General features: G+C 38.9%; 1 protein-coding gene across 1 annotated transcript in view; it reads right to left on the reverse strand.

The window, feature by feature from the left end:
* Positions 1 to 1,801: 1,801 nt before the first annotated feature.
* The window catches only part of KCNK1 (potassium two pore domain channel subfamily K member 1), a 59,821-nt gene continuing 46,363 nt past the window's right edge, over positions 1,802 to 15,259 (reverse strand). The window contains exons 2-3 of the mRNA XM_037510410.2: positions 9,256 to 9,651; positions 1,802 to 6,072 (exon numbers count right to left, since the gene is read on the reverse strand). Of these exons, the coding sequence (XP_037366307.1) occupies positions 5,813 to 6,072; positions 9,256 to 9,651 (656 nt within the window). The 3' untranslated portion in view covers positions 1,802 to 5,812. The remainder of the gene's footprint in view (positions 6,073 to 9,255; positions 9,652 to 15,259) is intronic.

A 15,259-nucleotide genomic window follows, 5' to 3' on the forward strand; every position in this document is an offset into this window, starting at 1 on the left:
TATAGCAGCTAACAATTGTGAAAGTATTTGCTGTTAAGTGCCAGGCAGCAGCTGACTGCTTTGCATTCACTATCGCATTCTGTCTCATAACACCTGCACACGGCCTGCAGGTTTACCTGGCTCCTTAAGAACTAAGTTCCTTTTAGGATTTAGCTGATGTGAGAGCTCCTAACTTGACAGGTTCACAGCCTCTGCCTTCCAAATGGGGCCTCCATCCGTGATCTAGGAGGTTTGAGGAGGCAGAGCCCTGTACAGACAGGACAGTCCAAAGCTTAGCTGTGCAATAAAAACAATTATTTTTAATTTTTCACATACCCAGAGAGTTCCCCTATTTACCTAAAAAGGTAAATCAAAATTAAGTGGAAAAAGTCATGATTTACACTGACAGTTATTTGCAGTTTCATCAGTATATTGTTTTCAGTCCCTGCTTGCAAATTCTTTTTTTTTTTCTTTTTTTTGATGAAACAAATCTAGGCCTTCAGATGAATTTGGTAAATCAACTGGTATTTTTCTTTTTTCATAAAAATAATGTACAACTCAGTGAACTCTCCATTGTCCCTTCTCTTACCACAGTTCTTTCTCCTTAGCCAGAGTATATCAGGAAATTACACTGACCTCCAACACTTCTCAATGAGTTCAACGGCCTCTGGGTAGAATCCCTTGTAACCACTCAAGAGTCACACACTAAGGGCAACCAATAAACTTGATTTTGCTATTTTAAAACCTGGCTAAAAAGCTATTTATAATCATTTCACTGGGTACTTTCCATAATACTCATAAAATACCATTTTTCTTTCTGCTTTACATGTAGACTGGAACAGTTGACATTTGCAGACATGAGTAACACATAATAGCCAAAGAGAAACAGCTTTAGTTTAAGATTCTTGTTTCTTTGGCTCTTTTCTTCGAGTCCCCTCAGCATGATCTGCAATGTGTTCTTGGTGGGACGGTCGGGTTCCCACCCACCGATATAAGCGCTTGTCACCTTTTCTCCAGCACACAGCCCTTCCTAGATGGGCATCGCCAACAGAACACAATGCTGGACTGACAGACACTCCTTCCTTCCCCCTTTTTACCTCAGCTCCCCAAATTCAGAGGGAGTAGCATGGGGGAAAATAGACCATAGAAAAATGGAGTTCTCCCTGTGATGGCTCCCGGCATAAATAAGTGACCTTGAAAATCTAGCTTGGTCACTGCTGGATGGGTGGGAACAAGGGATAGACTTCAATTTTCAAGGTCACATTGTCCTAAGTTGCAATCATTTCACTGTGTACCAAGTTGGAATGTGGTGCTTAGGAAGGCTTTTATTATGCAAGTGAGGACAGAGAAAAAGGGAGCTGCTCTCACTTTAATGGAGCAATTTAAAGCAACAAGTTTCCATGAAGCAAGAACAAAGTAAATCAGGAGTTTCAGGTAGATTATGCTGATGTCTCATTGAAAGGTCAAATATTTCATGGCTAATGGGCTCTGGGTTTCTAGCCATTGCTTAGAAATAGGAATTAAGTGCTGAGTTATGAGCATAAAAGACTGTATATAAAACTAAATATGCACAGAATGGAAAGAACCCTCAAAACTTAACTGATTTCTTCAACTAGCAATAAATATATAGGAATAGGGTTCATTTACAGATTAAAGCCATAGTGTGGTCTTCGTGAGTAAATGATGGGCAGGCTGTAGGCATCACCATGCTAGCTCACGCTGGGAAATAAGAGGCTTAGACAAAGATTTTTCTAGACAATAAAAATTAGCATGGAAAAAGCAAGCTTTGTAAAACAAATTGTAAACATTTTGTATGGAAATACATCTTAATTTTCCCCATTCTCTTATTTAGAACATATTAAAATGATTAATGTTATTATGAAAATTGTTGAAATAATAAAAAAGAAATACTGTGCTGGCCTGGGGGTCTATTTGCTCCTGCCAATGAGAGCTCTGGAGGTGGTTCTTTTTCTTTTTTTCTGTCTCTATGTTCTTACTAGCAGCTAACCCACAGTTCTCAATGAGGGTGGCAGAGTGCCTTGGATTCACTAACCCCACACAGGTCACCAAGCAAATATTTTTTCCACAAGTATTCATACTTTTACAATCATATTGACCTGAGTATGTCCTGCCATTTGACTTAGAATAGATAAAACTTGCTAGCAATGAGAGAAGTTGTCATGTTCTTGGAGGATGCGATCATTTTTCCTTTCAAGTACACAACAGGGTGGGCAGGCAGCAAACTGGTTTTCTCAGACTTTAAGTGACATGGGAGGCCAGGGCGGGTGCAGGAACTCGGGGTGCTTGCACAGGATCACACCAGCTGCCTAAGGGATTGAATGCTAATTGTTGTCAACATGCACTGAAACATTTTTTGAACATGAGCCACCAAAAGTTGTAGCATGAAAACTGTGCTAACACAAAATTTAAAAACTCTTGGGTAGCAATACTCTCCTTTCTTTTCTGTGGATGGGGAAAGCAGAGACATTTTTTAGAAATGTGGGTAAAGTAAGTATGCGTATGTCTGAGTAAGGCAAAGAGGGGACTTATATTTTACTAAGTGTGATTTATTGCCAGGTTGGGAAAAACACTTAAAAGCATTTTCATTTACTTCTGGGTTCCTTACTGTACTTTAGAAAGCTGAGGTTGTCTGACAACACCTAATAGATAAGTGAGATGTCTGGGAAATTATCTTCAGCAAAAAATAATACCTTTTGCTTCACCTAAAGGGCTTGCATGCATCATCTTTTCAGAAAGATGATAGGCCAGGAGGGTTGACAACTGCAATAATGATTTCTGCTGTAACGGCAGGCACTTTGCAAGGTTTTTACCAATGCAATCTCTCTCCTAATCTCTCCAATCTCTCTCCCTAAGGACTTAGGGGTTCATGTTCCACACCATACTCGACCAGAGGAACCCCACACCTGCACCAGAGGAACAGATCCTCCCCAAACACCTAGCTTTAAAAACCACAGGGGCTTGCACACAGGAGACCAAGAGGCAGTGTGGGTCACAGGATCTGACTTTAACAGACAAGCATGCAGACTCAACTGGGACCCAGTACAAAGGTGCAATATGAAAAGCATCCGAGTCTTACATAAAGGATACTCATCAAACCTTAAAGCACTTACCAGGAGAGAAAGGGTGTGCAGGAACTTTCTCCAGGAACTGAGGCACTACTGGCACCTTTTTGTGCTTTCCTGGAGCCAGAGTGTGAGGATGGCTTTTTGCACACCTCTTTTAGCTAGAGGAGATGGACTCCTCATGCCTTACTGAATCAGCCTCACTGCATGTGTCTGGTTTACCCTGCACCACTGCATCGGCCTGTCCTGCACCACTGCTGGAGCTGGAGGACCACCACTGCTGAAGCTAGAGGAGAATGTAGGCAAGGAGACCCTACCTTTGCATTCAACCTTGACTTTGCTACAGTGTGTCAGTACCTCCCACAGGTACTACAACCCCAGCTCTGGCAGCTGTCCCCAAGGGGACACTTTAAAGTTGCTGGTCTGGAGGCCAGGAGGGTTGACAACTGCAATAATGATTTCTGCTGCAGCGGTGGGCACTTTGCAAGGTTATCAATGCAATCTAGAAAACTTCTGCCCAAGAGCTGGGTCCTGCCCAAGAGCTGATACTCTACTCAGAACTCTTGTCTCCAGTATTCACTTTCAACTCCATTCTATATACTCTCACTTTCAACCAGTGAGTGGGTACCATCGTGAACACTGCCCTGGCCTGCCTCCCACTTCCCCGCTGTCCCCTGAAGGGACGCTGCTTCTGTTCTTTGGATGACCCAGATCACTCCCCCTCAGGACCACAGAGCAGAATCTTTCCATCAGTCTGTGACAAAAAGCAAGTTCAAGGACATCCTCCCTTACACTTTCTATCTGACTGGGTGCAGGAGGCAAAATTTGCTCCATTTTTGTACCTGACACTTCACATTAAAAACAACAAAGACAGTCTGAAGGGCATGAGGGTTTAGGGTGTTCTCTGCAGATTCATGAATGCTGTGAAAATTCAGTGCCTGGCACTCTGTTACTTATTAATGACAGACATCTTGATTCAGAATTTTCTATTTATGTACGTCCTCATTTCCTGTATTTTGCACACCCCTCTCGTGTAGGAATCAAGTAGCAGGGGGGCATTCCAGTCTTTTCCTACAGAAAAACTACAATGACACTACTGGATAATCCAACATTTCTGTGGTTTATATTCTTCAGCGTTGTGAACCTTCTAGACCTGGTCACATTCATGATGCATGTTCCTATTCTCTGTGGGGTCTCTCTGTTCATGCCTTCATCAATGATCTATCCTGCATGAGAGCCACTTTCCACTGCGGAGATGAAGTCAGCATGGAATAGAGAGAAACGTGCTGATGGGGCAGCATGACCAAGATTTGGGGGAACAGAACACTATTGTGGGAATTAAACACTGGAAAGGATGTGCTGATGACAGTTCACCCTACAGAATACCAGGGAGATATGAAGTCGAAGTTTTGTTGCTCTGAGATGAGATGGGATTTTATACAATTAAGAAGAACCCTGTTATAAGCCAGGGTACAGGTGTGAGGCTAATGCAGCAGTGGTCAGGACAGGGCTGGGAGTGGTATGCCAGGGGGGCAGGTAACACAGAAGGTGTGGCAGTTACTGAGTAAGTTCCCAAATGCACGGAGGTTCTGATTGGGTGGTTCATCAGTAGGACAGTGACTGTCACAAAGACCTGGAAATGAGACTCAGTTAGCAGGTCACTGAGCATTAATTATTATGCAGGTTCTAATTTTCTTTTCTGAAATTCTTAGTTGTGCCCTAGGTATATCACTTTACTATTGCATTTATGGTTTTTCTACAGGAGTATATACATATTATCTATATGGAGGAAAAATTTTCTTGATATAGTAAAGCATAAGGTTGCAACAAGCTATGATTTTTATTTATATCAATTTATAAATTAAAAAAATCTCTGATCAGTTTGACAGAATCCGTTCCTTTTGGCTTCTGAATTTATGATCTGGGCTTTATTACTAGGTAGCTGCGTATCACAATGTGTTTTCAAAACAAAATGTCTTGGTCTTTTTTACAGCTCATATTCTACATTACCTGTTCAACTCCAGAAAAATGCTTACAAATACTTTAGATGTCTGATATCATACTACTGCAAGAGGGTAGAAACATTCATTGTAGAAGAATACTAGAATAATTCACTCAACTGTATTATTCCCCTACTTTATTATAGCAACTCTTGATTATTTAGTAAAAAGAGAAATCAAAAGAAAAGATATCTACAACCTTGGATTAAGAGTATGCTGGGAACCGGTGAACTAAGCCTTATATACAGGTTATAAACATATTTATACTTCATATATACATTGTTAGTGGTTACCTATTCATTATAAATAGTAGGTTTAACTTAGATTCTACAAAAATAAGGATTTTGTTTGGGCACATGCAAGCCAGTACACATAAACTTATTTATAAAACACATCTCTATGCTTTTCTTGCTTGTAAATATAAATGTTGCTATTGAGCCACCAGCTAACTGATTTAAATGTAAACCCCAAAGTCCCCAATTTAAAGTATAAAATCTGCTTCTATCCATAGCAGCATTCAAGTATTTTTTCACTTATAAGTCTAGATAACTTTGTCATAGGAACCTATTGCATTTCTTCAGATATTTAACATTCCTCCAGAGTAAAATCTTCCTTTTTTAAATATATATTGCAAACAACATATATTCGTAAAAACACCACCTCAGCTTTTACATTCTTATAAAAACGAACAAAAATAATCTTGTCCCTCCCTGCCCCGGAGCTCCAGGGCGATGTAGCAAAGCCCTAAGCTTAATGGTTCACGGAGCCATCAGAGCAGTCGGGTGACTGAGCATCCACGAAAGGCTCGCTCTGCTTCTGGTCCTCCTTCATGCCGGCTGCCTGGTCTGTGATGGAGGAGAAGGACAGCTGGTCGTGCTCTATGATGTGTGCCTGGTCCTCATCCTTGTCCTTCTTCACGTAGAACATTTTCCTGAATTTCTTCAGCTCATGGAGTTCACAGAAGGTCTCCAGAACTACCAACATGGCAATAAGGCCAAGTAGCAGGTAACCTGTGTGGGAAAAATGACAAGGTCTCATGTAAGAGGAGGGTGTGTGGACAGGCACCTTCATGGCCACTTTCCTAATTGTTTGGAATGTTTTGGATTCTAAGACTTGAGAGGGAGTACCCAGGAACAAATTATGGATGACCTCACCTTCTACCAACTTGGGCTATCCAGAATCATATGGTGCAGTTCTGGAGAAAAAATAGAAAGCTGGGGCTGATGCAGCACTGTTAGGAAGAGAGGACATACTCACCCAAAGTCATCTTCAAGGAGAGAGCCCTTCCCCCTCACCTCATAATCAGTGCCTCTCAAAAAATCAGGGATATTTTAGACAGGTTCTGACATATCAAAAGGGCTCAGAACGAAGTGAGGCACTTATTTTTTAGCACTCATTACACTCACCATTATTTTCACTACACAATTAGAAGTTTAGCATCAGAAATTACAAATTTAATCTGGAACAAAAATTCCTTTAAGATCAATGTAGATAATAAAAAGGATATCACCCAACATTTGAGTGATGACACATAAAGAAACAAAACAAATGAACTAAATAAAACAAAACTGTATGGCAAAGGATAGAATTATTTTTAATGGTGAACAGACTGTAGTATATACAGATGTTGACTTATAATGATGCACCCCTAAAACCTATATAATGTTATAAATCAATGTTATGTCAGTAAACTTTTTTTAAAAGGTCATTTTTAAAGGTGGCTATTTATACTTTCTTCGAGATGCAGCCACAAATTAAGTTTTCCCCTGCATGCAGTCATTTAGGAAATAGGCACATGAACCATTTATTGAGCAACTCTAACAGTTTCCTACCCCAAAATAGAAAATAACCTGTTGGTTCAGGTGAAGTATCATCCTTTGGAGTCTATGATGGAAAAATAGTGATTTTAAGTCATTTCTGATATATCTAAAATGTTTCCAGAAAAAAAAAAATTCAGCGTGGAAAGGAACAGGAAAGTGAAAGTAAAAATTCTAATAGCAAAATCCCAACTTTATGTTTGAAAAATATTTCCAGAAAATAATGAAATAGGGAAGATAGAATTCCTAGCATAATAGGAATAAAGAGGCTGATTATCTCAGGAATGCAAAGTGATACAGTATCCTCTTTGTAATTTGGTTATTTTTTATAAGAATAGAGCTTACTTTAGAAATAGCAATGATGTTGTTACACTAATTGACAAATCCCCTCCTTTTCTTTATCCATTATTATGTCAAACATTAAGCACTAACAAAATACCTAAGATTTCAGGCAAAAGCTATGGGACATTATCCTGTGCACAAAGTAACAAATACGCCTTTGGGATATTTGTTTGTTTCATTCAGCACGTGCAATACATAGTTTGCCTTAAAAACTCATGATTCCTGTAAGAAGTATTAAAATTTTCTACAATAATGTAGTATAATATGAAAAATTGAGGGAGTTAACACGCAGGACAAAAATTATGAGAAGACAACACCAGGGAAAAGTAGAGCCAGCAACTGTAATTATAGAAACAGAGCCCACTTCATAAGTCACAAAAAAATTAGAGGTAACATTTTACTTAATACATGAAATGAAAGTCAAGATAATATTTACTTTTTCTATTAAACATGAAAAAAAGCATAAACCAAAACTACTCATTGCCATTGCCCCATACCAGCCCAGGCACGCTGAAACTATTACACCCAGATAATTCTGGTGTAGTGTAAACTCCTAACACCACTTAGGAAGCATTGGGTCAACATGGTCTGTGAGTCACAAAAAGTTATGTTCACTTTGGGTGAGCAATTCCACTTTTTGAAAAGCTATCAAAGTAGAAAAGGTATAAATGCACAAAAATATTCACTGCAGCATTTTTGCATAATACCCCTCATTTGAAAGCAATCTAAATATTCAGCAATAGAGGCATGGTTATAGTAGAGATATTATGTGGACACTAAAAATATTTATAGTAACTCGAGAAAATAGGAAATCATCCTTGTACCCCCTTGGTAAATATTTACTAAACTTGTATAGCAGCCAGGCACTGTTCAAAGCATGTCTTGAGTAGGGCCCATGGCTTAATAGAATTATTTAAATACATTCAGTTCCACTAATAAGCAGTTTGTCAGGTTAAGACTACAACACAGGGCCAGACAGAGCATCTGACTGCCTGAGTATCTTATCTACTACGATTTTCTAGAAGGCATGCCATAGTTGAGTCTTAAAAATTGTTGAGGAGGCAGAAATAAAAACTAGATGTATCAATACATAATGAAGCAATTCTTTGAATCTTGAAAAGAGAGGGACACTCAGAAATAAATTTTCTGGAAAATGCATTACTAAGTTTTCCATGTCATACAGAATGTTTCAATAGTGTTTAAAAATGATAAATCACTGGCCATATAATGTCTGTTGTCCATATATAAAATTCTGAAGACAGTTAACATATACAATCTTTTTGAGGAAAAAAAAAATGGATAAAAGAGACAGATAACTGAGATCATCCATAGCTTTAAGATTTTCTTGGTAATGGGCCTCCCCTGGTGGCGCAGCAGTTGAGAGCTGGGCTGCGAAGCTGCCCACAGCCTCTGCAGCGCAGGTTCAATCCCGGGCCGCCAGGTGAGGGTCCCACATGGCATGCAGACCTCTCCTGCCATGCCCACTGCTCCCCTCAGCAGTGTCCTCCATCTGTCTGCCTGTTCTGCTCCCGGCTCTGGCTCTGGTGAATTCTCTTACCCTCCCGTGCTTCTGATTGTACCCAGTGCTTGTATTAATAAATAAATAAATCTTCAAAAAAAAAAAAAAAAAGATTTTCTTGGTAAATGAAAGAACATGATTGATAGTAAAAGGCTACATCTGAGTCTGAGTTTTCTTGAATTTAAAATATCTAATAATAAAGCAGAGCAATTGTTTTTAAAGTAAAAGTTGGTTTTCAAATATATTCTGTATGGGAGATTTTTGCACTTTCTAAAGCCTCTATAACTAGTAGGAAATAGCATAGTGATTCTAAGGTGGCTGGGGGTGGGGGAAGTCTGCATAAGACATGTATTAAGGATCTCAAAATAAATCATGATGAAATGAAATAGTTATGGGAAGGGGGCAAAACTGAAAACTTATCAGGGTAAAAGCAATCAGGGCTTTGATGAGTGGCTATCATTAGTCTTCTAGGTTAACAAAAAAGAGCAGCTGTGCCGTCTGACCCCCATACTCACATGTGATCCCGATCTTATAGAGCTCTCTGAATTTCTGATTGTAGCCTTCTCCAGGAACATAATCCCCCAGACCAATGGTGCTCAGGGAAATGAAACAAAAATAAAAAGATTCCAGGAAGTTCCAGTCATCCTCCAGGACAGAGAACACGGCTGCCGGGATGAAGAAGAAGCAGGACACAGTGACAAACCCGAGGAGAACGGCATGGACAATGGCGACCACCTGCTTGGAGAAGCCCCAGCGGAGGTGGAAGTAGAGGACAGGCCTGCGGGTGACGTGGATGGTGACGCGCTGGACCACGGCCGTCAGGAACAGGAGCGTGAAGGGGATGCCGATGACCGAGTAGATGATGCAGAAGGCCTTACCCCCATCGGACAAGGGCACAGTGTGGCCATAGCCTGTGAGGAGAAGGAGGTGACACAGTGAAGAGGGAGAATGGAGAGAAAACATTTTTTTTTATTTTAATGATGTATATCTAAAACTTATACAATTTTTTTCACTTTTTTATTTTTTTACATCATTTTTCATTTTTGCACAATGTATGCATTTTCATCTTGGTTATAGTCCCCATACAATTCCCACCCACCTTGTTTTCATCCTACTCCTTCCTCCAGGGGGGAGTGAAAACATTTTTAAACAATGTATGTCTGTTGTCCACACCTATTTAGAAGAGACATACTTGAGGTCTGATACTTCAAAGGCTCTAATAGAAATATGACGGCAGTAAAATTCAACAGTGGATGCCATGCATTGGGCAAGTCCCCTATTCTTTACAAAGTCACACCAGCCACTCCCAACACATCTGGGTCTGGTTTTATATTCACTGTCAGGTAGAAACAGAAGTTATGTGTGCTAAGGAGTGAATGCCACACTTAGACATCAGAGGACACAATGCCACCAGACTGGTGGGGGGATTCCCCACCCGTTTTGCCCTAGGATCCTCACACTATTCAAACACCAATGACACTCATGAACCCAAACAAAATATTCACAGACTGTTTTAACAGAGATGACTGTCAAGGAAGGGTGTGGGAACAGAGGGAGGGTGATAACGATGCTATGGGATGGTGTGGACTCAGTGAAGATATGAAATGCTGGTATTAGAAAAGAGAAGAGGAAGTTAAACCACACTAAGACAGAGCATGTCTTTTAGAATGTTTTGCTATTAATTCATGAAAATATTCATTCACTCAATATATATTAATGCAATGTCTGTGAGTGGCAGGTGCACTAAAGGAAATAAAGGGAATGCTGGATCGTGCCTCTTTATTAGAAGCCCAGCTCTCAATGTTATAGTCTACCTCTTTTTCTTTATATACGTAATGTAGTCTACATAAGATTTTCTAGGAAAAAGCTAATATGGAGATAAGACCATAAATAAAGAATTTTGACCTGATCAGCATACTGTAATAGGTTTTTCTTCTTGACTCAGGAAAATCATTATCACTGTCTCACTAAGCCAATTAATTTATGTTAAGTTTATGGCAATACTTGTAAATATTATCTGGCAACTGCTATTGTTTTTTTAAGTCACAATAATGATCATTAGTTTCAAAACTAAAAATCAAATAATACACTAACATATTTTATTGGAATTTTCTGAATTGTTTGGGTTTCTTTCATGTCCTAAATTTAAAAAAAAATCACATTGTCTTTAATAATTTTAAATATTTTTATACAGATGGAGTTTCCCTAATGTAAAAGAAAAAACTAGAATCATTATAATTTTAAAACACAAATGTTCATAAATATAAGTATGGATTAATAAGAAGTGATTAAACTGAAAAATATATATAAATTCCTTGATTGTCTGACTAAATTACACATTAGAAACTAATTTCCCCCCATTATCATTTCTCTAGGTCCCAAGACACCATTAAGTTCCACAAAAAAAAAATACATTAAAACAATACGTTAGGGCCAGTAAAACACACGTCTGTTTTACTTTCCCCTGTGTTTGAGTGATTCCCAAATGAAGCCAGTTCAAGAGACTCTTCAACAAATATCAGCAAGCGAATCCAGCCAAGCGTGAGTCTGAATGTACTGTTCTAAAAATCTCAGGAGAACTTTATTCTGAGAGGACTAACATGTCTGAACAAGTCAATTCAGGAAAAAGCCAATTAAATGTAATTTTTGTGAAATCAGATCCTGTAAAAACTTCATATAGGTGATTATAACTGACAAACATTTAAAAAATCTGATTTCTAAAATACATCCTGCTTAAAAAATACCGGTGAAAAATTTCCACCCCAGATCCTTCCAGACTCTGCTTTGTACTTGTAACCTGGGTAGGGCTAGATACATGCGGTCAATAAAAAGCCTGCAAGCTATAGCCACGCACAGCCTCAGCATAGCAACCAGGACTATGGGTCTGATGCGGGTTATGAACTGAGTGACAGGGAGTGCCAGGGGCCCACTGAAATTGTATGTGACTATACAGCCACACACATGTGCATTTTACTGTGGAGAGACTCTAAAGCCTAGACTCTCAAAAGGGTTAAGAACCATTGCTCTATTGTCCTAAGCATCCATTCCTGGGCCCATTTGGTCATTATGTTACAGGGTAGCAGGACATCCATTTCCCCCTAACAATTACACACCCAGCTACTGCTGGAATGGGTGAGTAGGAGTAACTAGAAATCACAGGAAGGATGGAGAAAGCATGCCCAATCACATTCATGCAACAAAGAAGGCGGGAGGAAGTCACATGTTTACTGCTGAGGGAAAGATGGGACAGAACAGGAGATTTTTAAGTAAAATGGCCCATATCACAGAAGACTGATGCCGATCACAGTTAGGATTTAAGCTAGGCTTCAAGGAAGGAAATTCCAATGGGCAAGATATCTGGAAACAGAACCTGAAAATGGAATTTTATTTAACCATAACAACGTCGATTAGAAAGTGGTTCACAAATTCAGTTATGAAACTGTGGCTGAAAGTACTAGTAGACAAAAGTGCTCAAAGAGTTGGCAAGGGAGAGATTTAACTTTGGTAAGGCTTTGTGGAGGAAAAATAAAATCAGTGGAATCAATTAGACTACATAAAAGCCTTTAAGTCTGATTTCATTATGTTTTTGTAGCATTTTTATAAATTATCTTACTAAAAGGGAAACAGCTCTTTTGCACAGACCATCTTCTGTACCATCTGTTCCAATAAATTACATAATTTTGGTTTCAGTGGAGGGAAAAGCACATTTCTAGTTTTAAATTATTTAGGGTCTAATTTCTACTCTCAAATGATGATAGTTCTTTTTATTAAAGTGTTAACTAAAACTCCATTTACTAAAATGTTTTCCCTAATCAACAGAGATAATCATCATTACAAGACTCAAGGAGTTCTTGCAGCAATGCATTTTCATGTCAATTATATGTTCCCAAGAGATGAAAAATCACCATCCTGTAGATGCTTGCTGAAAGTCAGTTTCTTCCACTGATGTTTACATAAACAATTCTTGTTAACAGAATGTAAAATGTAAAATTTACATCTCATTTGTCGTCTGTACACTTTTGGTATAGGCCTTATTAGGAAAACCACCAGCAGTTCTTTTGCAAAAGACACTTTAATGCATTTCATGGAAACCTTCAGTCCTACTGAATTTTAATGAACTGGTGAATAATTTACTCAAATTCTGTCAATTGAACCCACAGATAAATCATAGAGCAAAGCTCATATTTTAAAATCTTATAATCATATTAAAATCCACTACAAATCATGGAAGAATTCAGCAAAATGTTAATAAACCTTATATAATTGGTGCCCTTCAAATTTTTCTAAGGCTCTTTCTATAATTTGGCTACCCAAAAGATAGAACATAAAGTTTACTGAAAAAAAATGATTTCAAAAAATTAGGCTCCTGAGATGAAAATCCCACATACAAATGTACTTGTATTCCAACCTTCAACGCCTCATATGCTGGTCTTGCTGTTATAAGTGCACCTATAGGGCAGGTAGGAGTATCTGTGTAATGAGGGGGTCTTACTGATAACAGTCTGAGAAATTTAACTTCCAATGTGGCTACTGGGACTTAGCCCCAACACTGCGCTCGCTAACATCTCATCTGGGGGAATGCCAAGCTGGATATGGGCCTTGTGGTTTTTCTGATATTTAAGTCCTCCTGAATGAAGTCCAAGAAGAGAACCTTTGTGGGCTCCTATTCAGTACATTAGAGGCAGCCACTGATACACAACTCCTTCTCACCTCCCAGATGTTTTTGAGAGAGTGCAGCTTACCACCAGCTGTTACTGTGACCTGGATTATAAATAGTCTCATTCATTAATATTATTTAGTATGATATGGTATATTAGATTATGCTTTCCACTAAGTTAGCACAATACGTCTTTTTTAAAAAAAACTACCAAAAAAAGAAGATTCTTAACTTGTGAAATCAATACAGGTAAAGATACTGAAATGAGTCCCACTGTTTCCTCTTCTGTAAAACAGACTTAAATTTGCAGCCCTGGCACCTGCACCCCTATGTTTATAGCAGCACTATTTACAATAGCTAAGTTATGGAAACAACCCACATGCCCAAAAATATATGACTGGATCAAGAAGATGTGGTACATATACACAATGGAATATTACTCAGCATTCAAAAAAGATAAACACATGCAGTTTACAGCAACATGGATAGAGCTAGAAGGGATCATGCTCAGCAAAATAAGTCAGAAAGAAAAAGAAAATACTGGATGGTCTCACTCATAGCAGGAATTTAGAAAACCTAAATAAGGGACCAGGAAAAGGACTAATTAATACAAAGTAAAAATCAAAATCAACAAGCAATTATAAACCAGAGACACACCACGGGGTGGGGGGGAGGTGAAGGGAAGGGGAGAGGAAGGACTAGGGTCAAAATAAGGGGGGGGGTACAATTATACGGGGAATACAACCAAAATGATAATGTATACATTGTGCAAAAATGAAAAATGATGTAAGAATTATATAAAATAAAATATTAGCTAAAAAAATAACTACTTAATAAAAAAAAATTTGCAGCCCTGGACTTTAACTTATTCACTTACCTCTTCCACTAGACTGTGAGTCCCTTAGGAGGGGCCTCATGGAGGACTCACATATGTCCTTCTCTGCTACAACTCTTTCTACGCTCCCTGGCCACAGTGCTAAACAATTAACACTGGGGTTAAGTGACTGCAAATTGGGCAAGAGTTGGACTAGAAACTCACAGTGTAGCACTGATAGGCTTTAGGTCAAGTTGACTCTGCCACTTTGATCTTCTATTTGAAATAAGCTTTTATTTCATGGTTTTAATAAATGGTTTATTTCTAGATACTGGCAGCGACATATCTTCATAATTCCCTTTGTCACAGCAACACTTTTAAAATACCTGCATGTGGACAAACTGTTCCTTTTTAATGTCATCTACATATCAGGGAATGGACAGCTTTTGTGACTTTGCTTATAAAAATGATGGTTTATAAGAAATCTGTTCATGAGAAATTTCAAGTGAGGTCTAAATAGATCACATAAAACACTGAAGGATTGAACATGGGCCACATCCAATACATGTGATAAAGGAGGCACAGCTAGCCAGGGGTGACAGAGGTAGATAAGAAGTCATGGAAGGGTCCATGGAAAAGGAGTTTCCTTTCTCTATCCCATTTAGTTAATGATTTTAAAAATATCTCTTGTTGCTTCTGCTCAATCACAGATGGTTTCTTGGTAATATTCAAAGAGGGAGGCCACTGGTCCCTGATTCTCTACCTCAGAGTGGCCATCTCTGAGAGATGGACCATATTAATGCCTTACATTTAAAACCAAAGCATTCTAGAAAATAGCTCAAATGGCATAGATGGGAACACCTTGCACTTTTTGGGCTATGAAAGAATAATCAAAATGATATTTCAAGGGCCTCCCTGGTGGCACAAGGGGTTAAGTCACAGCACTATTAAGCTATGCAGCCACTGCAGCACAAGTTTGATCCCCCACCAAGGAGTTAACCAACATGGCGCAAGCAGACCTCTCCTGTGTCACCCCTGCTCCCTTCAG

This window comes from Talpa occidentalis, unplaced genomic scaffold (genome assembly GCF_014898055.3).
Source record: "Talpa occidentalis isolate TD23 unplaced genomic scaffold, MPIMG_talOcc4v2.1 talOcc4.14, whole genome shotgun sequence".
Taxonomy (NCBI): domain Eukaryota; kingdom Metazoa; phylum Chordata; class Mammalia; order Eulipotyphla; family Talpidae; genus Talpa; species Talpa occidentalis.